Source organism: Phytophthora cinnamomi, assembly GCF_018691715.1.
Source record: "Phytophthora cinnamomi strain GKB4 chromosome Unknown Contig23, whole genome shotgun sequence".
NCBI lineage: Eukaryota > Oomycota > Peronosporomycetes > Peronosporales > Peronosporaceae > Phytophthora > Phytophthora cinnamomi.
Window position 1 is genome coordinate 345,821 of NW_027150956.1, and position 20,765 is coordinate 366,585.

General features: G+C 55.7%; 10 protein-coding genes across 11 annotated transcripts; 5 read left to right on the forward strand and 5 right to left on the reverse strand.

The window, feature by feature from the left end:
• Positions 1–723: 723 nt before the first annotated feature.
• IUM83_04974 (Elicitin-like protein) lies at positions 724–1,359 on the forward strand (the record flags this gene model as incomplete). Its single annotated transcript, XM_067929080.1, has 1 exon — positions 724–1,359. One exon carries the CDS (start codon positions 724–726, stop codon positions 1,357–1,359), a length of 636 nt encoding a protein of 211 aa, XP_067794852.1.
• Positions 1,360–2,334: 975 nt separating this feature from the next.
• On the forward strand, positions 2,335–2,889 carry IUM83_04975 (elicitin-like protein; the record flags this gene model as incomplete). Its single annotated transcript, XM_067929081.1, has 1 exon — positions 2,335–2,889. The coding sequence occupies one exon, from the start codon at positions 2,335–2,337 to the stop codon at positions 2,887–2,889; it is 555 nt and encodes a 184-aa protein (XP_067794827.1).
• A 1,805-nt stretch (positions 2,890–4,694) lies between these two features.
• Positions 4,695–5,234, forward strand: IUM83_04976 (Elicitin-like protein; the record flags this gene model as incomplete). Its single annotated transcript, XM_067929082.1, has 1 exon — positions 4,695–5,234. One exon carries the CDS (start codon positions 4,695–4,697, stop codon positions 5,232–5,234), a length of 540 nt encoding a protein of 179 aa, XP_067794684.1.
• A 245-nt stretch (positions 5,235–5,479) lies between these two features.
• On the reverse strand, positions 5,480–6,676 carry IUM83_04977 (uncharacterized protein; the record flags this gene model as incomplete). The annotated part of the gene is made up of 1 exon (XM_067929083.1): positions 5,480–6,676. The coding sequence occupies one exon, from the start codon at positions 6,674–6,676 to the stop codon at positions 5,480–5,482; it is 1,197 nt and encodes a 398-aa protein (XP_067794685.1).
• A 1,105-nt stretch (positions 6,677–7,781) lies between these two features.
• Positions 7,782–8,867, reverse strand: IUM83_04978 (Dual specificity protein phosphatase CDC14B; the record flags this gene model as incomplete). Of its 2 annotated transcripts, none has more annotated exons than XM_067929085.1 (1): positions 7,782–8,867. In XM_067929085.1, the coding sequence occupies one exon, from the start codon at positions 8,865–8,867 to the stop codon at positions 7,782–7,784; it is 1,086 nt and encodes a 361-aa protein (XP_067794848.1). The 2 variants fall into 2 exon arrangements, with proteins under 2 accessions (XP_067794848.1, XP_067794849.1); XM_067929084.1 differs by having other exon boundaries at positions 7,782–8,111.
• A 600-nt stretch (positions 8,868–9,467) lies between these two features.
• IUM83_04979 (Dual specificity protein phosphatase CDC14B) lies at positions 9,468–10,397 on the reverse strand (the record flags this gene model as incomplete). The annotated part of the gene is made up of 1 exon (XM_067929086.1): positions 9,468–10,397. One exon carries the CDS (start codon positions 10,395–10,397, stop codon positions 9,468–9,470), a length of 930 nt encoding a protein of 309 aa, XP_067794850.1.
• An 838-nt stretch (positions 10,398–11,235) lies between these two features.
• IUM83_04980 (Dual specificity protein phosphatase CDC14B) lies at positions 11,236–12,141 on the reverse strand (the record flags this gene model as incomplete). Its single annotated transcript, XM_067929087.1, has 1 exon — positions 11,236–12,141. One exon carries the CDS (start codon positions 12,139–12,141, stop codon positions 11,236–11,238), a length of 906 nt encoding a protein of 301 aa, XP_067794613.1.
• A 990-nt stretch (positions 12,142–13,131) lies between these two features.
• IUM83_04981 (uncharacterized protein) lies at positions 13,132–13,984 on the forward strand (the record flags this gene model as incomplete). Its single annotated transcript, XM_067929088.1, has 5 exons — positions 13,132–13,322; positions 13,404–13,470; positions 13,553–13,706; positions 13,779–13,842; positions 13,939–13,984. The coding sequence occupies 5 exons, from the start codon at positions 13,132–13,134 to the stop codon at positions 13,982–13,984; spliced, it is 522 nt and encodes a 173-aa protein (XP_067794612.1).
• A 90-nt stretch (positions 13,985–14,074) lies between these two features.
• IUM83_04982 (uncharacterized protein) lies at positions 14,075–16,502 on the forward strand (the record flags this gene model as incomplete). The annotated part of the gene is made up of 4 exons (XM_067929089.1): positions 14,075–14,158; positions 14,301–15,177; positions 15,249–15,389; positions 16,438–16,502. 4 exons carry the CDS (start codon positions 14,075–14,077, stop codon positions 16,500–16,502), a joined length of 1,167 nt encoding a protein of 388 aa, XP_067794611.1.
• Positions 16,503–16,981: 479 nt separating this feature from the next.
• On the reverse strand, positions 16,982–20,701 carry IUM83_04983 (Tetratricopeptide-like helical; the record flags this gene model as incomplete). Its single annotated transcript, XM_067929090.1, has 8 exons — positions 16,982–18,416; positions 18,485–18,994; positions 19,062–19,126; positions 19,192–19,602; positions 19,679–19,771; positions 19,856–19,945; positions 20,031–20,120; positions 20,189–20,701. The coding sequence occupies 8 exons, from the start codon at positions 20,699–20,701 to the stop codon at positions 16,982–16,984; spliced, it is 3,207 nt and encodes a 1,068-aa protein (XP_067794610.1).
• Between the last annotated feature and the right edge of the window lie 64 nt (positions 20,702–20,765).

Genomic DNA, 20,765 nt, shown 5'->3' on the forward strand with positions numbered 1-20,765 from the left:
GTCAGCGTGAAGGTTCACGATCGACACTAACCAAACCGTCACCGTCAGTCATTTTCTCAAGGGCGCCGTTTCCCCACGCAAGCACGTGCTCGGTTTTCAGAAAATCGCGAGCACCGACACCAGCATCATGTCTGGTACCGGGCTGCAACGCCGACAAAGAGAGCAACCAGCTCACACTGTGCTAGCGTTGGTTTGTACACCAGTGGACCTTGAACTCACTGCAGTCCGCCGTTGCTCACCTTTTCAGACAGCCAGATCGATTCGACGATCGAGAGAACTCAGCTCGAGGAGCTGGCGTGCGGTCGGGCGCGACTAAGGCACCGATATACTCAGACAATAGCAGGCACTATTCGTCTTGCTGGCGTGTGTGCTGAGCCCACGGAATCGCTCGTTGCAGTTTAGAGCGCGCCGGACGACGCGAGTAACGGTCGAGTGATGTGATTGGCTGGTTGGCTTCAACTTGGGATCCGTTATCAGGCCGTCGCCTGACGACCGAGGCCTGTCGATCGACCACGCGGAGCGACAACGCTGGACGCTCTTCTATCGCCTCCATCGTTGCTGTAGTGCTTTTGATCCCCTCGCTAGCTGCGTGCTCGGCTCATGCTCATTCCGGAATTTCCTCCGTCCAAGCGAGCCTTCCTCCTCTCCACCCTCAGCAGCGCGTTCACAGCCGCCGGGTACCTCCTCCAGCCTAGCCTCACAGCTCAACCAATTAGTTCCAGCATGCAGACCAACACGTTCGCCATCCTTGCCATCTCTGGCGCCGCCATCGCTGCTGTGTACGCCACGGAGCCGTGCAACATGAGCGCCATCAAGGGCAGCCTGCTACCCAACGGCACGACCTGGCATGAAAGCTGCACGGCCAAAACGGGAGTGGACGTCTTCGCGATGAGTATGTTCCCCACGAAGGCGCAGGCCAAGAACATTTCGCAGTCGCGCGACTGCGTCAACTACATCAATCAGATCAACCAGCAGGCCAATACGGCGATCCAGTGCGAGATAACCGTCGGCGATCAGACTATCATCTTGGGTGAGCTGCTAACCGACTTGCTGAAGGGCCAGACCGGTAACAAGACAAAGGAGACCGTGGTCGGATCGAGCAGCATGTCCGGCAGCGTTTCTCTCTCCAGCAGCGCCTCGGCGTCAGGCAACGCGTCGACCGCCGGCAGCGAGTCCGCCTTCAGCAGCAAGAAGAAGAAAACGATTAGCTCGGGGTCCACGGCGTCCAGCAGCTCGACCGCCGCCGACAAGCAGGAGAGCAGCAGCACGAGCGGCAAGAACGCGACGTCCAGCGCCAGCGTCGCCGCCCTCTCGGTCGTCGCGGCTGCAGCGACCACCGTGCTCGCCTTTGCGCTCTAGACAGCTCACTCAACGTCACCTCACACTTGCACACTATACCTTTGCCAAATAGAATTTTGAGCGTTGAAGCTTGGGCTTCTTTTGCGTCTGCATCCCTGCATCTGCTTGCACCTGCGTCGTTGCTGCTGCTACAGGACCTCCACGACGCAGGGATAATCTTTCACAAAGCGACATATTGTGGAGATCGCGCTCGCGATGACGCCCGCAGCCACGAAGAAACGATGGCCCTCGCACCAGACGGCGATATGCTCGGATAAGACCCGCACAGCGTGACGGGAGCACATCCTTTCCGCTGCCGGAGCACCTCGTTCAAAGCGAGAGCGTCTTCTGGCCATGCGAAGCGCTTGGCGCTCCGCACCACCGCCACTCTCTCAACCCATGCATGAAGCAGAGCGCGCGTTTCCAAGCGTGATAAGGTGCCAGCCAAGCCACCGCCGCCCACACGAACATGTTCAGCTGTTCGACTACACGAAAGAAAGTCAGCGGCGGATAACGGTCGGCGCTTAATCCAGAAAACCGATTTCGTTTCGCTAATAGCGCAGCACCGCACGAAGAGCTCAATTAGAGAGCTCGCCTGCATCGCCCTCTTATCCTCCTGCCTGCACGTTCCCCGAGCTCTATGCTACATGTATACTCACGCCGGTGCGAAAGCCCCAGCAACACACTCGCCGCCGAGCGCGAAAGGCGTTCGTATTATAGCGTCCTACTTCCCCTGTCTATGCCGGGCCCACAGTAGTCAGCGTGCCCTGCTCGCAGTGTGCAACCGCCTGGGCACTTGAAACCCCACCCAGCGCGACCAAATGGCGCGGCCAGCCGGCGGCGGGGGCTTGGGTGGCGTCCTCTCCGCGACGCCTTTGCCGGCAGAGGTCGCGACGACGGCCTGACGACGGCGGCGCCTTCCGCGCTTGTCATTCTACAATTCACCAGCCCCCGAGCACAGCACTCGACCTACTTCTTCCTCACCTCCAGCCCACGATGAAGACCGCCTGCCTGTCCGCGATTGCCCTCGCCGCCGCCATCGCTTACTCGAGCGCCGCCGACTGTGACATGGCCAAGATCGAGGGCATGCTCTACCCGAACGCGTCGGCGGGCCTGGCCAGCTGCGAGAACGCTACGGGCATCGACATCTTCACCGTGAGCACCTTCCCCACCACGAAGCAGGTCACAGAGCTCTCGCAGAACGTCGACTGCGCCGACTACCTGAACCAGATCAACCAGGTGGCCAACTCGGAGATCCAGTGCAACGTGACCATCGATGGCGTCTCCATCAGCTTCGGCAAGCTCATCGCCGACTTCCTCACGGGCAAGACCGGCAACGAGTCCGACTCGGGCAGCGGCTCCATTGTGCTTCCGAGCGCCAGCGCCTCCGGGTCGGTGGACTCGGGCTCGGCCAAGCTCCACAGCTCGGCCACCAGCTCTGGCTCAGCTGCCGCGTCCAAGTCCTCGGAGAAAAGCGCTGCGGCTGGTAGCCACGCCCTTTCAATCGTCGGGTATTGTGTCGCTGGCGTTATTGCGCTGGCCTTGCAGTAAAGGGGGCCTCGAGGTGAGATAGAGTTACCGTAGTGCACCTCGGGCCTCGCATGGTGCAATCAGCTTGTATTCTTTTTCTTTGCAACAAGGTTCCAGTTTTGAGGTTTTTATGTGTTGTAGCGTTAGTTTTGAGTTAAATGAAGTAGTGTTGTTTGTACTGTAGCTTGGTTTGTGATTTTGAGTAATGACAGCTTGTCGTGGATTAAAGCTCGATGAAGTTGGCTTGTTATTGTAGCTTAGCTTCAGATTTTGCAAGTTATGAAGGCTCTTCATGTCCATGTAATTAGCACAGACTGTCCTTGTTGTCCGTGTTCACGACATGAATGAATCCCAGTCGAGGTGAGTCCCGTTATCACGTGAAGTCCATCATGCATTATGGGATGTTGCCCCAGTATACATGTTATCGTTGTAACCAGCCAGGAGCGCGCGAGCCGTCCTACTGGCGTCCACACCCCGTTTTACCAGCCTCCCGCTGAATCCTGCTACGGCCATGAAGATCGCCCTCCTGTCTGCAATCGCTCCGCTGGCGCCGTTGGTGTGGCCTCCACGAGCACATGCGATTTCATGACTATGAAGGCAACTCTCATGGCCAGCGAGACCATCGCTGGTGTCTTTATATCCGATACCAGCCGCCGACACGTGCGAGGAGTATACAGGCGTTGACTTTTTCGACATCAATGCGATGAAATTCCAGCACAGCGACAGAGGTTGCCTCATCGCAATCAACCTGCCATGGGCTATGTCAACATCAACACTCGGTTCTCCAGCATTGTGAATGAAACAGAGGTGATCTACGAACAGCTCGTCAGCGGCTTCCATGAAGGTCTCACGAGTAACGAACCCGGCTCTGGCAGCAGCTCGATTGAAGTCCCAACCGAGAGTGCAAGCAGCTCGGGAGCAGAAAACGGAGGTAGACGGGTCGACCGTGACAGCCGTCTATTATCGATCGTACAACCCGGACGTCTCGCGCGAAGCTTCAAGGCTGTTTGTCATGCACTAGCAGCAGGAGGACGAACGCCGATGACAAGTACCGAGGCAGATTCACTTGTACTGTTCTTTTATGGGAGTCGGGAGGCTGAGCGATGCTTTTCCAAGCTAGCCTTGGCTTTCATGCTCTATGTGCAACCAACTCTTCACAAGTCTACGCTGACACGACAAACAACGTTGCCGAGTACCGAGGACTCTACAGCAAGCTCGGCAGATGCACGCGGGCCCGCCAAGAGGAACGTGCTCCACCCAGCGTCACTGGCCGCGTTTGATGAGCAGTGCCAAAGACTTGCTGATCGATGCAACGTTGCAACTTGGAGTCACTAGGCAATACTAGTAGCAGCGAAGGCCTGGTATTTTCAGCCGAGAGCTATCCGGGAATGTGCAAAAGATTGTTGGGATAACAACGGTCGTATTCGTGATCTATTATCGCTCAGCAGCTAGGGTAAAGCTTTCGCAGATCTCGGTTCCAAAAATGAAAGCAGCTTCAACTTGCTCGTCGCGTGTGCGCGATTTATGGTGTCTTCCCAGACGAGTGCTTGGCGTTTCAACGGCTTTCGGTGCTGCAGGCACAAGTTATATAATAGCCTTGTCGGCTGTTGAAGACGAGCAAGTTTTTTGGCGAAAAGGACTGGGATAAATGCACCACCCGTTGAAGATGGATGGCACGCCGTCGCATTCCGGGACGCTGCCTTCGAGTCTTATCGTTGTAGCCGGGAATACACCAGAAGCAGCGACGCGTGCCACCCTCTCAACTCGCCACAACTCGAATTCTCCGCTTTCCAACAAGGCCAGGTCAACCTCCTCTATCCAAGACCATGAAGATCGCCATCTTGTCCGCTCTCGTTCTCGCTGGTGTCGGTGTCTCGGTGACTGCTACTCAATGCGACTTGACTGCCATTGAGGCAGCACTCTCCTCTGGCTCCTCTACCAAGGCCAATATGACCGCGAGCGAAGAGCCGTGTCTCGAGGCAACTGGTTACAACATTTTCGACATCTCGTCCTTCCCGACTTCTGCCCAAGCCAAGAAGGCCCAACTAAGCAGCGCTTGCTCAGCGCTGATCAACATTGTCAATGGACAAGCCAATGTCGCGAGTCAATGCACAATTGAAGTAAACGGCACAAACGTGACCTACGGCCACTTGATCAGTTCTTTCCTCAACGGCAAGACCGGCAACGAGTCCGATTCCGGCAGCGGCTCGGTCGAAATCCCGAGTGCAAGCGCTTCTGGCTCCACGTCCGGATCTGTCAGCAAAACCGCTTCATCCAATTCAACCACCACATCGGATGCGGCCACCACCGCGCTGTCTTTCGTGACTTATGGCGCCATTGCCGCCATTGCTGTCGCGCTGCGTTAGGCGACCCCTAGGGGCAGCTCGAGCATACACTTCACTACATCTACCAGAAATCTAAATCGGCAAATACAATGTTCGAGCCTTCTTCACTAAAACAACCGAACCGACTGCTGTCTTAATCTTACATGTCAATGATAATGAATACAGCACCAAGTACTCTTGGTCCCAGCACACCACTTGTCCACGTGCAAGCATCATGAAGCTTGAGGAAACCCGAGTCGTTGATGAATAAAATATTTGTATATGCACTAAGATAATAGAAAGTCAATGGCTAGCCGGCTACGCTCGGGCGATCTTGCTTCCAGGTTGGCTCCGTCGATCTTGGACGGACTCGCGGCGTCGTCACTATCCACTATGTCGCTAGCGCTATTACTACCATCCTCCTCCGGAGACAAACTGGAGTCTTGGTTGTCCGGCTCGAGCTCCTGCACTCTGCCGTTGTTATCACCGCCCTCGTCTCCGAGTCGGCACTCGTCCGCGATCCTCGCCTGCTGCATGAGCAGCGCGATGTCCGAGACGCTGGCTCCAGCGTGCACTAGGGCGTCGACGAAGCCTACGTCCGAGTCGTAGATGAGGATCTGGCCTTTGGGCGAGAACTGGAACCGGTTCACGCCGCGGTAGACGACCTCGCGGCCGATGAACTTGTTGACGAGCTCCTCATTGTCCGCCACGTGCGGGAAGACGTGGTCGAACGTGGCGCGCGAGAAGACCACATGCAGGTCGGAGCGCACGGTCACCATCGGGTTCTCCTCCTCGCCGGACACCTCGACGCCCACGACCTCGACGTGCATGCTGGCGTGGTAGCTCGAGTAGCGCTTCCACTGGTCCAGCAGCGCCTCGGGCCCGGTGACGTCGCCGAACTGCAGCTCCTGGTCCATGGCGCAGTCGAGGAAGCGCCGCTGCTTGTCCTCGAACGATTCCTCGTCACCGGACGACCCGTCGGTCAGCAGCGCCGGGCGTTTGTGGCCGGCGCCGCGCACCGACGGCATGCCGTGCTCGAACAGCGCGAAGTACTCGCGCGCCAGGCGCACGAGCGAGCCGCCCATGCTGTTGCGGCTGCGCAGCACCTTGTCGGCGCGCACACCGCGCAGGAAGCCCAGGTCGGCCACCTCCTGGCGCAGCGAGCTCACGATGGTCACCAGGTCGTCCTCGTACTTCTTGCGGCGCGCGCGGAAGGCGCGGCCGCGCTCGCTGTTGGTCTTGGAGCGCTTGACGACCATCGCGGCCTCGCCCTCCTGTGCCTCCTCGTCGTCCTGCTGCTGCTGCTGTAGGCGTTGCTGGGCGTGGGCGGGGGCCTGCGCCAGGCCGCGCATCACGGCCTCCCACAGCTGCGGGCGCGGCTGGCCGCCCAGGCCGAAGCGCGCGCTCGACACCAGCCCCTCGAACTGCCGCAGGCGCAGATCGTCGGCTGGCGGCGGCGGGCGCGGATGGTGGTAGCAGTGCATGAGTCTGTCCGGTTGTCAACTCCCGCTGGAGCCGCGCGGCGTTATCGCAAAATACAAAGTGAGGCCCTGCGCTGCCTGCTTGCAGCCTTCCGCGCTCGCGCCGCCTAATAATACTTCATTCGAATATTCCGTGGATGAAACGCTTCGTAACTTGGCAAAACGAATACTTAATTGATCTAATTGATGATGTAAGGTGCAGCGCATTTGGGAGCCGTTAACCCATGACATAGATGTGAACTGGGCACTGTCAGTGCACGCTGAATATCGGATTACGCGGTAATCGAGATAGAGAGGTATCAAAATTGGCGTCGGCCCAATTCTATGTGCTTGACTTGGCGTTTGTATGGACCGCTGAGCGCCGCTTCCCAGCGCCCTTTCGGAGCCAATGAGTGATCAGCAATCCTCCTGAAATCTTTCCCAGCCGGTCGTCACCGCTACAGTACGGCCGACGGCCTCGATACTGTCTCTCTCTGCCTGTACGCCGTACAGCTCCGTAGCCTGTACGGAGATGTTCGTCGGACACCTCCGCGATCGCATTGCATCGCCTAATAGAGGATGCCGTCAGCAGTAGCCGATGGCTCGCTGCTATTATAGCGGCAGCTGCCGATCACAACGCGGCCGTCTGGGGCCGACGTTGAAGTGCGTCGGACGCGTTCGTAACTCGTAGCTTTTTGGGCGCGGGCGTATGCGCGCGAAAGTGCTTCATGCTTTTGTCGCTACGGAGCGCGTGCCTCGTCCCAATGGCGATGGCGCTCGCGCAGCGAGGCGTTTTGCCGGCTGGACTTGCCGCTGGACTCCGCTAAGGTTCGACGGCGCTGACATCGTCTGTGCGTTCGTCTCATCCTGCGGTTCGCAGCGCTCCGAGAGATTTGCAAAGTGCCAGCATCCGTCGAAAGCACGTTCGTCAGCACGCAGCGTTGGCGTCGGCTTTCCTTTCACCCAAGCTTCGGCACATGCAGCAGACTTTTGTCGGGGTGCACATGCTGCATGCTTGCATCGAGATGGCCTTCATAGTTCACTGGAGACTAGACTTGTACGCAGGGCAACAAGTGGCAAAACATCCTATATATTTTCTGCTGCTGTACGCCTCTTTTCCTAAATACGCCTACACCGACAGGCACGTGGCGCCGAACTGCGGCTCGAGCTGCGTGTCGATGATCTTGTTGAGCAGCGAAAGCAGCATCTTCTGCGATATATCCAGGAAGGTCTGGTAGTAGTGCGCCTTCTTGTTGAGCTCCTCGGCCGTGAAGTCGAGCAGACCGTTGATGATCTGCTCCGTGAACGTGCCCGTGTTGTGCACGACAAAGTCGAGGTTGGTGATGAGGTCCCAGCCCATCGCCAGCTTGTTCACCTTGGCGTCCTTGAAGTTCTTGTAGATGGACTTGGTCACGGACGTGAGGTCGCCGCTCAGCGCGCCCGTCATGATGCTGGTCATGGTCAGGTTCTGGCACACGGACGTCGCGACGCCGGGCGCACACTCGTACAGATTAGCCTCGATGTTGGTCAGGACCTGGGGCTTGCTCACCGCGAGCGCAACGTCCACCGTGATGACCTTCGGGCGGCACTTGATCGGGTGCAGCAGGTCGACCCAGCAGATATGGTACCATTTGTGGTTGGGTTGCGCGACCTCGACCGTGAGCGTGGCCTCGAGAGCGATGGTGCCCGTGAAGCCCGTGCCCAGGTCCAGCGTGTTCGTTCCGGTGACGTTGACCGGCAGCGGCGAGATGGTCGTGATGCCCGACGCGTTCAGGAAATTGATGGTGGGCGTGGCCGCGAAGTCGACGCCGAGGAACGAAATGTTCTGCGTGGCCAGCGTCTTGTTCTGGATCACGAGCGGGTCGCTCACGTACTGCTTGAGCACCGCCGGCGACGTCTTGATGATGTTCACCAGGTTCGTCATGGCGATGAAGTCCGCCGTCGCGGTCTCGAAATTCGCCAGCACGCACGTGTTGTCCACGGTGGCCGCGGTGGTCGGGCTGGGGACGGCAGTGGTAACGCTAGGCACGGTCGTCGCGGGGACTGCGGCCGGAGCGGGAGTCACGGGGGCTGCGGCCGGAACAGTAGCCACGGGGGCTGCCGTGGTGGGCACGGTAGTCGCGGGGGCTGCGGTGAGCACGCCGCCGCCGTTGCCGGCGGAGACGACGCCAACAGCAGCGGCGACTGAAGCGAGAAGTCCGAGGAACTTGACCATCTTGAGCAAAATGGAGTCTGGGGATCTGCACGGAGGGAAGCAGATTGAGTTATGCGCAGCCTGATCAAGCACCACCCGGCCGCTGCATCGAGTTACGGAGCTGGTCGGCCGGCATGGATTGACCTCAATGGATTGGCAGCGACACTGCACCCTGCCTGCTCCTTCTTGCTGCTCGAAAGCGACGTGTTACATGTCCAGCTTCTGGTACATGTGTAGTGTCTACACGTACTAGTCACGTGGAATCAGAATGTGCCCTCGGCGAGAGATCCGACAGACCGCGGTCTCCGCCACACAAGACGCTGTTTGCAATGCACCCGGACGGCAACGTAAGCAGGCAGACGCGCATGGGAGCCCGGGCTCTGCCAAGATACACGCCGCGGCTACCAAAAGGGGCCAGAAGGTGCTGGCAGCTTTGATGCAGAAACCAGGTTATCGGATACACTTGAAGCCTGCCACAAATACATGGATACGATACCAGAAATGAGCATGGATTTGAAAAAAAAAGTGGCAAGAAGGTTGTCATGTTCATACGGTACGGTACGGTAGGTCTCACCGCGATGGCGCTGAGAAATGGACGCACGCGATCCTGTCGGAGGCGTCTTACGACGAGAGGCACGTGGCGCCGAACTGCGACGCCAGATCGTTCGTGATGAGGTTGTTGAGCAGAGAGAGCAGCAGCTTGTCCAGCACCTCGATGAACACCGTGTAGTAATCGCCCTTCTTGTTGAGCTCCTCCGCGGAGAAGTCCAGCAGACTGTTGATGATCTGCGTGATGAACGTGCCCGTCTGGTGGAACACGAAGTCGATGTTGGTGATGGAGTCCCAGCCCAGCGTCAGCGCCGTCAGCGACGCGCTCTTGATGCGCAGCAGCACCTCCTCCTCAATCGTGGTCAGGTCGCTGCCGCTGAGCACGGACACGAGGATGCTTGTCACCGTCAGGTTCGAGCACACCGACGTCGAGATGCCCTCCGCGCACTGGTACATGTCCACCTGAGCACTGGTGGAGACCTCGGGCTCCTTGAGCGCAAGCGCGACGTCCACGGTGTACGTCACGGGGTCGCACACAAGCGGGTGCAGCAGGTCAACCCAGCAGATCTGGTACCATTTGTGGTTGGGCTGCGCGATCTGCACCGAGAAGGTGGCGGCCACTGACACGGTGCCGGTGAAGTCGGTGCCGATGTCGAGCGTGTCCGATCCCGTGACGTTGATCTGCTTGGGCGATAGCGTGGTGAGGCCCGACACGTTCAGCGAGTTGATGGTCGGCGTCACCGTGAACGTGTAGCCCAGGAAGGAAAAGTCCTGCTCCGTGAGGGTCTGGTCCTCGACGGTCAGCGGGTCGCTGATGTATGAGCTCAGCAGCGACGGCGACGATTTGATGATAGTCACAATGTTGTTGAGCGCCGTGAAGTCCGACGTAGCGGTCTCAAAGTCGACGATCACGCACGTGTCGGCCACGGACGCGCTGCTCTCAGCGGAAGCAAGGCCGATCGCAGCAGCGACGGCAGCTGCAAACCTGAAGAACTTGGCCATGTTGCTTAGAAGCTTTGAAATGCGTTCGAGGAAGCAAATTGAAAAGTGGGGAGCGATCACCAGCGGGCGAGGCGAGGTGTTGGAGAGCGTGACACCAGCACGAGCAGGCGTCGGCGACAAACCTGTTGGTACATGTATCATCCACGCGCAGAGACTCTCTGAGAGAGGTCAGTCATGGATCACCTCGAGTCGGCTTCAGGTGCACAAGCGGATAGGTCGGGAGTACTTTGACCAAACTGTTGCATTCGAGCTGCCACAAACTGCACGCGACTACAAGCCACAAGGGAACCCCAAGTACCAAAAATAACAAGCTGCTGTTTTGACGTCCTGGTGACGAAGTTGGTGGCGATGGAGCTCTTCTCAAGTGTGCATCGTGCTTGTGAGCGTGCATGTACAGCGGTGGTCGGCTCACTTCAATGTCAAGGTCACCATATAGCCGGACTGCATTGTAGTCCCGACCTTGAACTCTCAGCTGACAAAGATGTTCGGCTTGACCTGGTTCGCGTGAAGACTCACGTACATCAATGGAGCTACATGTACTACTGAATACATGAACGCTATCGAGTAGCTTGGATGGGCGCAGCAAGAAGGCGCAATGGAAATGATCTTGTCGCCCATATAGGTAGGTAAAGGGCCAACCGCGTTTGGCCTTGGTGGGTTTCTCGTCGCTGACTCCTGCCGTGCTAAACTGCATCAAGCGTTCACGACTGTAGCGACAAAACCAAAATGATAAAACAGCTAGAAATTAAAGCATATCGCCCTGTGGACCATCAATTTGAAGAGTTCATCCTGCAAGTTTTGCGCCATAGCAGGGGCGTCCGTCTGCAGGTTGACGGCCTTATAGGCACGTAGCCCCGAAAAGCGGTACCAGCAGTTGGTCGATGAGGTTGTTCAATAGGGAGCGTACCAGCTTGTTCAGAACCTTGATGAACGTCTTGTAAGCGGTTTTCTTCTTGTTGAGTTTCTCGGCGGAGAAATCCAGGAGTCCATTGATAATGTTTGAGATGAAAGCGCTGGTATCGTCAAATGTGAGATCGATGTTGGTAATCGAGTCCCAGTCGAGCGTCAGAGACGTTAGCGACGCGTCTTTGAAGTGGTGCAACACAGTGTTGAGCACGCTTGTGACATCGCCGCCAAGAGCAGCCACGAGGATCGAGGTGATGGTCATGTTGGAGCACACGGATGCTGGCACGCCCGAAGCGCATTGGTATAGATCTGCCTCAATTCCTGCCGCAATGGAGGGCTTGTTCAGCGCGAGAGCCACATCCACTGTGACCGTCATCGGGGGGCAGCTGTGCTGGTGCAGGAGGTTAGTCCAGCAGATCTGGTACCATTTCTTGTCGACCTGCGTGAGTTCGACCGAGAAGGTGCCGCTGACCGACACTTCGCCCGAAAAGGATGCCGCGAGGTCAAGCGTGTTGGTCCCCGTGACGTTGGCCTGCTTAAAGCCGATTGTGGTGATGCCACTGACGTCGAGCAACTCGAACGACGGCGTGGCCGTGAAGTCGAGGCCGAGGACTTTGAAGTCAATGTCGGCCAGAGTCTGGTTCTTGAGCACCAGAGGATCGGTGATGTACATTGGCAGCAGCGACGGCACGAGGCTTAGCACATTGTTGAGCCCAATGAAGTCGGCCGTCGCAGTCTGGAAGTCCGCGAGAACGCAAGTATCTGCCACGGTAGCGGCGTTCGTTGTTCCGAAAGCGGCGGTGGCGACCGCGGCGGCGAGGGTGAGGAACTTGGCCATCCTGAAGTTTCAAACGTCGATGGAGAGCTGCTAGTGTGCTCGACAAAGCAAATGGAGAAGTGATCTTCCAGTACCGAGGCGAGGTGAATGGAAGTTAGGGGCTATAGAGAGCGAGCCGTGGACGCCGTGGCACGGTTGCTGACGCCGTCATGTGGAAGTGTCGGTAGCTAACAGCAAAACCGGGCCGTGATTATAGGTGACTAAGTTCAAGCTGATTGCTCTTGAAGACATCACGAGCTCCGATACGCTGGTGGACCTCGCGTCGACTCTCGCTGCTAACCAGGATGGCAGTACGCGCCAGCTTTTTTCATCACAAAGAGTTTATTTGTGGCAACGCGCCACAATTAAGTGCTCGTTTCTGGCCGCTCAAGCCCACCGTTGCTGCCACCAGCTGACGCGGGCAGCCCGCAGACGTGCGAAGCGCCAGGCAGTCTCCGTCCGTGCGCCGGGCACTGCGTCTTGAATGGATCCACCGAGCCACTCTCACTCGACAGCAGACTGCCAGGGCCGGTGCAGTCTCGTCGAACACCGGCCGACGCCTGCTCTTACCGCGGCCACCAAGCTGCTCGCCCTGGTGTCTGGCGCGCTGACGAGCGTGAGAAACGGCTTCACCGTCACGCGGTCTGATCCGATGTATCCTTGCCCGCGGAGCAGACCCCGCGCGAGCTTCGCCTCCAACAGCGACTGCCTTCAACAGCGAAAGCGGCGGAGGCATCCACCCGCTGCAACTCAAAACATGAACGCAGCGGTCTGCCTCCCACCAGGGCATGAAGTCAACGTCAACGTCACTTGAATCAAATGACTTGATCCGAGTCAACCGTACTGTATACTTTGTCCTTTTGATGGCCGTTACTTCGCCAGTCGAGCGTGACACACACTGACGCCTACGGTACTGCAAAACTACGTGGCCCACGCATAATTGTTTTTAAACCAGAAACAATAATTGATAATTGATTTTCGGTCGCATCAAGAGAGGGAGCTCGAAGCGATATGAGCGCGGCGCCGACCAACGTGGTGCGCTATGACGTGCCGAATGGGGACTTCTGCGCGTACCTGAAGGGCTTCTGGAAGCGCAACCTGGAGTGGCGTCACTTCGGCGCCAGCTTCAAGCACCTGCGCTCCACCAACAACGTCGTGTTCATCGAGGAGGATCTGGACGCGGCGCGCCAGCCCAACACCCAGTGCGTCCGCCGCTGCAATTCCAGTCTATCGCACTATTGCATGCCGACTCACGGTATTATGCTGTGCAATTGCACCTCCAGGTTCCTCCGGTGGTCCTTCGGTCGCACCCACAAGAAGCAGGATCTCGCAAGCGCCTACACGGTGCAGGTCAGATTGAAGAAGAGCTGCTGGCAGTGGAAGAGGTGTAGGCTGACGGTCTTTTGTTATGGTGTTGTTGCTACCGATGCAGTTCATCCCCGACGAGCAGGGCACGTTCATGGAGTGGAGCTTCGAGGGCGTGACGTGCCACGGCGTGTTCAAGCCCGAGGCCAGCGTGGCCATCCTCAACTTCTGTCTGCAGGAGTCTATGGTCACCATCACGTACCGCATCCTCGACGCCAACAGTGAGTGGCTCGCTGTCTGCTCAGACGCTAGTTGGTTTTAATTCTCACCCGTTGACTGTGTGCGTGCTGCAGCTATGGCCGTGTGTATCGTGGACGTGGACAGCGAGCACACGCCGACGATCCAATATGGCAACATGTGCGTGCTAGCAATGGCCCCCACGCCGTCAAATGGTATCTTCCAGAGCCAGAAGTCACTTACGAGTGTGTGCTTTTACTGTATTGCGCCTTACAGGTATCGCATCAATCCGTCCAAGTACGACCGTGAGCCGGAGGACTAGCAGCAGGTTGAGGTCGTCCTGCTCGCACTTAACTGAATCGCGATAATGTACGAGTCTTACTGTAGTTTTTAGAGCCGAGGAGTGGAGACCATGTCCCGCAGGCGTGTGGCGATCGGTGGCACCTTCGCGTGCGATGAGGCGCTGGCGGTGCCTCTGCAGTATCTTCTGGAGAATGTTGGTGTTGCTTTGTTGTGCTTAGAACTCGCTTCGAGTCGATTACAGCGGTGCATGCACATGCCCAGTCGTAGCGTAGCATTGGTGGCGGACTCACATGCGTGTTGGATGGCTGGTGGTCGCTCGTGTGCAATGCTGCTAGGCTGTGTGGGACGTCGACGTGGACTTGCAATGGCTGCGGTATGGCAGCCTGACCGACTTCGACGAGTGGTCTGCTGACGTGCTGCATGCTGTGCGTCCAGTGGACTTGGTGCTGCTACTTGTCCGCCTCAGTGACCTCGAAGCAGCACACCCAGAATTGCAAGGCTCCAAGGACAACGATGTCGAAGAGGTGGACCCGGAAAGGTCGGATGCTGGTATTCCTGAGGGCCCGATCAAGCATTTTATTAGCGATCTTGAGCGGTATGATGCCGTAGCTACGAAGTCTGCCGCTGCTCCGCTGGTGGTGGTGCTGTGTCCATGCCCTCCGTCTTCAGCTGCAAGATTCGACGCGAAGGAGCGCGAGATGCAGACCATCATTGGAGCAATGAAGAGCGTCGATGTGCAATCAGCAGGTCGGCTCATGGAGCTCTTTCAGCTACAGTACACGACTGCATTCTACGACGCCGTCTCCGACAAGCGCCAACATTCTCCGTACACCCAGGCCATGCAGAACGTGATCGGTTTGTCGCTGTGTCGGCAAATATGTCGCCTCTTCCGTAGCCCAAGCGGTCAAAAGAAAGTTATCGTCCTTGACTGTGACAACACGCTGTGGGGTGGTGCGGTGGCCGAAGTTGGTGCAAGCGGCATTGATCTCGCCCCTCGTTTTCTCGCACTGCAGCGTTTTGTGTTCAAGCAGCAAGAGCGTGGCATGTTGCTTGCACTCTGTAGCAAAAACATTCGTGAAGACGTGGCGCAAGCGTTTGAACAGCGACGCGATGACATGGTGCTCGACTTGGACAAGCATGTCGTAGCCGCAAAGGTCAATTGGCAACCCAAATCGAAAAATATCGCGCAACTCGCCCAGGAACTCTCGTTGGGTAAGCGACGATTTGTTGTTTTTGTATGTCGGTAAAATTTATTGGTAACCCACATGTGTGTGCCGTCTTAGGGTTGGATTCTTTCATCTTCATCGACGACAATCCCCTCGAGTGCAATGAAGTCGCGACTGCATTGCCGACCGTGACAGTCATTACGCTTGGAGCAAATTTCTCCGAGTCTGTTCTCGACCACGAATGGATTTTTGACGAAGGTTTGTCTCGACAGCCGCGTGAATCGGCACGCAGCACAAGCACCAAGGAAGACAGTCACCGAACCCAGCTTTATCAGCAAAATCTTAAGCGCGAGCAACTTCGTGAATCCTCTTCAACACATAAAGCATTTCTGAGTGCTCTTGGCGTGAAGATTGTCTTTGAAGAGCTCGATGGCGAGCAGGAGCTTCCAGATAGAAGCTCCTCATTTTATAGAGCGCTGCAGCTTCACCATCGTACAAATCAGTTCAATTCGGCCACAACTTTCGCCAAGCACATGGAGGAACAAACATTGTTGGAGTACGTCGTGACTCCGGGCTACGTAGTGATTTGTGCCCACGTGACCGACCGTTTTGGTCACTACGGTCTCGTAAGTGTTGCTCTTTGTCGGCGCGTACACGGCAGCAGCATCCTTCGTGTCGATAGCTTTTTGCTAAGCTGTCGTGCGCTAAATCGTGGTGTGGAGCACGCGATGATGCGAAAACTAGCTGAGGTCGCAGCTAAGACAGACGCCATAACGCTGGAGTTTACTTGGGAGCCAACAGAGCGCAATCAGCCAGCGCATGCGTTCTTTTCGGCGTTGTCCGACGCCGTTTTTACGGTCAACAAAGAGCCCAGAGAACCCGAAACCAAAGCAGCTAGTAAGGCAAATCGGCATTCTGGGGCGTGGGTGATCACAACCGAAAAAGCAAGTCAAGTGTCCTTCCTGAAACCAAACAACAACTCTCGTTGTAGTAGTGTCAACACAGGGGGGTTGTTGGGGTGGTTTCTTCACACTCCACTCGGCCACTGGCTCCAGGATGCGGCGCTTTCAGCTTCCAGGTGGATTCTGTCTAGTTTGTCGCCGTGGATAACGCGTTTCCTTCTACCATTCCTCACCCAGCGGATCGGCGGAGTCGCATCTGCTGGATCACTCCGTGTACTTCTCCGGGACGCCGGAAGCTTAGAGCAATTCCTTGCTCAAGCTCTTCGCGACTTATCAAGCGTACAACGTTTAGCGGTCTCAGACGTAACCAGCACTGACCCAAATGATGCCTACAAGTTTCGTAGGAAAGCGCGCCACCAGACGAAGCTGGCACTCGTCGAACATCTTCACGACGAAGTTCCGCCTGTGATTTGGTCCGCTAACCGACCACACACAGATGGTAACCAAACTGGAGATGGTGACACGCTCAACCAAGAAAGCTCTGATGTCGATTCGGTAGTTCAGCTTCAGCTTGTTTGCGAGTCTCCACAGTGCTCTGCAACAGTCCAACGTGCCAGTCGATGTGCGTTTCGACGGTGTCGGAGCTGCTGCTATCGAATCCAGCGGCTCCTCACACGCTCATTTCACCACGCGAATGCTCAAGCCCGACAATCAGCCGTGAAGACTTTGCAGATAGAATTCGCACTGGAGGCTGCCCAAGCAACGACAGCGGAAGCACACCCATCTGACCTCGATGTGCAATGGTGCAAGGCGCATCAAAACAAACGCCGACGCGGCGAAATCTTCAATCAGAAGTAGGCGATGGCCCGTGCATGTGTTGCAAATGCTCAGGAATATCTCCATCAAACACTAGCTTGAACATTTTATTTTACTTTTTCGGGGTCATTTCTAGTCGTCGTCGCTGTTGCTCGTAACACTGACACTGCTTTCGTTTCCGCTCTCGACCCCACTCAGGGACTCCTGCTCCTCCATGCCCCCAGCGTTTTCTGTTTTCAGGTTCTGCTTCGTTGAGGCACGTAACTCGTTGATGCCGGAGTCGCTATCACCATCACTGCTGAATTCGCTGCCACTATCACTATCACCGTTATTCGAGTCGCTGGTACTGACACTGCTAACACTGACACTGCTGACACTGGAATCGCTGTCACTGAAATCAGTATCACTGTCGCCCACATCCTCCTCGTCGTAAATAGGGCCGTACAGCGCCTCGTACCGCTCCACCCACAGAAGTGCTTTGATCTCGCCAATAGTTCGTCGGGCTTTCCCCAGTTTCTCATAGATATCTTGTGCTGTACTGCAGCCATTGCGAAATGATGGTGAAGTAAGTTTTCGCAACACGTTCGGGGGGATCTCATCTAGCACCTTGTAGTAGTGCCGCGGTAGAATGTTTTGTAACGCACGCGCAATATCGAAACGGGTAATCACACCCAGAAGCCCGTTTTGCTTGCATACTGAATCCACTGCGTCGACGAATATCTTTTCATCCACGTACACGAGCTTCCTGATGACAATTTTCAGCGTTTTCTTCATCTCCATCAAGCGAAGTCTACGCTGGCGGTCAAATATCCCGGTTTTGGCATGCATAGCTTCCTCCACGATCTTCTCGCTGGGAAAGTACGGGTGCGGGCTGGGCAAAACTCGCTTCATCGCCTGGATGAGTGTCTTGACTGTGTCTTTCGTTACCTCATACACGCCTTTTGCTCTTTGACGGCGCACAAAGGTGGCAATAAACTCTTCGTATCGCATCATCAACCCGCCGTGGCCGTACTTCGTGAGATTTGTCCTCAAGCGGTTTTGAAAGAATACCATACAGTGCTTTACCATATTCGATGTCGGCACCAGCATATCGGAGCGACGCAGTTTTTGATGTATCATCGTATAGACGTGAAGCAGAGATGCATCCGGATTGCAGTAGATTTCTTCCTCGACCATGCCGACATATGCTGGAATCAGTACTGGTGCAGTAGTGCTAGATATAGCGCCAGCTTTTCGCTTTCGCCGAGACCGTAGATTGCAGCCAGTTGAATAACCAACTTCAGATTCCAGTGCTTCATACAGTTCTTCAACAAGCTGAGGATCCACTTCGTCTGTTTCGCCAGTTCCCGTTATCTCCAGCTCCGCTTTTTCTCCTTTGGCCTCTTTTTCCACGATAGATTTCCGGTCAATCACGTGAAAAGTGTCTGAACTGCCTTTGAAGACTGGCAATGGGCGCTTCGTGGGCCCATCCTTATCGGCGGCGACGGTCACGTGAATGAATGCCATGTCATCAAAAGATGTGCGTGTCACTACTTCTGCTGTCGTGTTCAGGGACGACGGAAAGAAGCTAAAATACAGAGCAAACGTTAGTACAGGTTCTATGTAAGCAACAACCCAGCGCTCACCCGGATGTACCTTTTAAACAAGCGAATATGTTCTCGATTGAATATCTGATTGGATGAAGACATTGCAGAGCACAAAGCTTCTGACATCGGAATATGCCCAGGGAAAAGCCGATCAGCCACAGCGGCGCGATAGATCGATGCCTCCATAAAAGTGTTGTCTCGCTGTGAGAGAGCTACAATCTCCTCAACCGCACGAGGCCTGGCAAAATAGACTCGTTTCCACCAAAGGCGCTGTGCCCCCACATCTGCAATCGTTTTCTGGTGCAATGAATCTGACTCCCCCCCTTCGACCTGATCCAGCAAAAATTCATCTTCGTCCATTGCTGCAAGCAGCTCAGCCAAATTTCTCCACAACGTCAGTGCTATCTCCGGATGCTCAACAAGATACAAGTCACTACCGCACGTATCAAGTGCTTCAACAAGAACTGTTGTCAGCAAAAACGATGAAACTGCACCAGCACTGGATAATTCGAGCATCTTTTCCAGCGGGTAACTACAGGATGGGTCATTCTTCATCCATCTGCCGGCAATATTGAGTGGTGCATGTTAGTAGGGGACAAAGCTATACAAATGATCTACACGCTTACCTAGAGAACGCAGCAACCTGAGCATCGACCGAATCCGGGTAATAGCACTCCAAAAATCCTGCAAGCTGCAGAGAGACGACGTAAGTTACTAGAGTGGCGGATAGTTTGCTACCTGTGCCAACCAGCGTACCATTCTCGGCCCGTGGGGGTCATGAGGGTTCAGGTGAAAGAATGCCTCGAGATAGTCGCACGCCGGCTGAATATCTCCTACGAGCACAAGCAGTTGGACGTAGTGTTCCACAAACATTGCAGAATTCGGACTTAATGCCACTGCACGCCTCAGTGCACTATTGGAGTGCTGATAGAGGATGTGGACCCCGACGGGGGACTTAAACAAGTAGTTGGACTCGATCACCGATTCGATGCTTTCACACGTGCCGAAACCATTGCCTGTAGCGGTATCCATATCATCTTCTTCGTCATCGCCCGTGTCTTCACGTTTGAGCCTTTCACGAAGTTCTTTCGACTCGATAAACATGAGCCAGTAGCACAGAATGCCGAAGTTTGCAAGCAATCTAGCATCATCCTCTGCCTCCTTCATCTAAGGACATTCAATATGAAAACTACTGTGAGCGTCTCGATAAGGTAAAACATGAAAAGTCCCAAAGGCAACTTACATGCTGAATTTTGTCTAGGTACATGTGATAGGCCTCGTAGAACTCTCCGTGAATGATGTGGAAAAACCACATTTCCTTTAGGATCGACATTTTCTAAGATGACAATGCATTTAACAGCTCAGGCCCAACATTTAGTCCACCACCATTCAAACAGCAGTGCACAGGGACTGTACGTACATCAATGCGCCGGGCTTTCAATGCAGCCTCGTAAAAATTCAGTAGATCGTTACGATAGTCTGGTTGTCGGCGAATAATTTCAAGGCTGGCCTATATGCACAAAGAATTTGACTTGGTGAGCTTCCAAGTTGAATACTTGAAATATTCAAATTCGCCGTTATGTGTCTGTACGCACCTCAACGCACAGAGCTGGCGTCACGGCGAATCTGTGATACATCACTTCCAATACTTTCGCCGCGCCTGCGTAATCTCGAGCCCCCAGAAGCTGCGGAAATGATGCAAGCGCACTATCAGCTCTCATATACAGAAAACCGTTATGTGGTCACCACTTACCCTTGGCAGCAACTCCTCCAGTGTAAGCCGCAATCGAGTCACGGTAGTCTCTCTATTAACTACTTTGTTCTTCCACTGGTCGAAGTACAAGTAGTTTACAGTGCGTGAGTCAGCCCAGTACGCAACCTGACGGTCAAAGGACTTGGTTGCCGGCCCAACGCCTTCGAGTAACGGGTTGGTGTTGTCCAGTGAATTGACCCCATTTCCGAGCGCTCTGTTGTTGGCTGAGACCCGTGCGTTGGTGCTCTTGTCTACTGAATTGGCTGAATCCGCTGTATCCCTGAGTTCTTCCTCCTCGGCGACACCAGTCTCGTCGCTTCCCTGTCCATTGGCGCTCTCGGCGTCGCTGTCCACCGCCTCCTCCTCAGTCATCTGTGCGTCGGTGTCTACGGACGATTGGTCGTCACCGCCGGCTGAAGACGCGGTGGTGCTGGCACCAGCCACGTCTTCCTCCATGTCTTCGTCTGAGCTGTCGTCCGCAGCGGCGCGCGGCATCCTCTCGTCCTTGGCCATTCGATGGCGTCCGTTCCAATAACCAAAAGGCAAAATTCACAATACGGCGTGCAAAAAACGAACT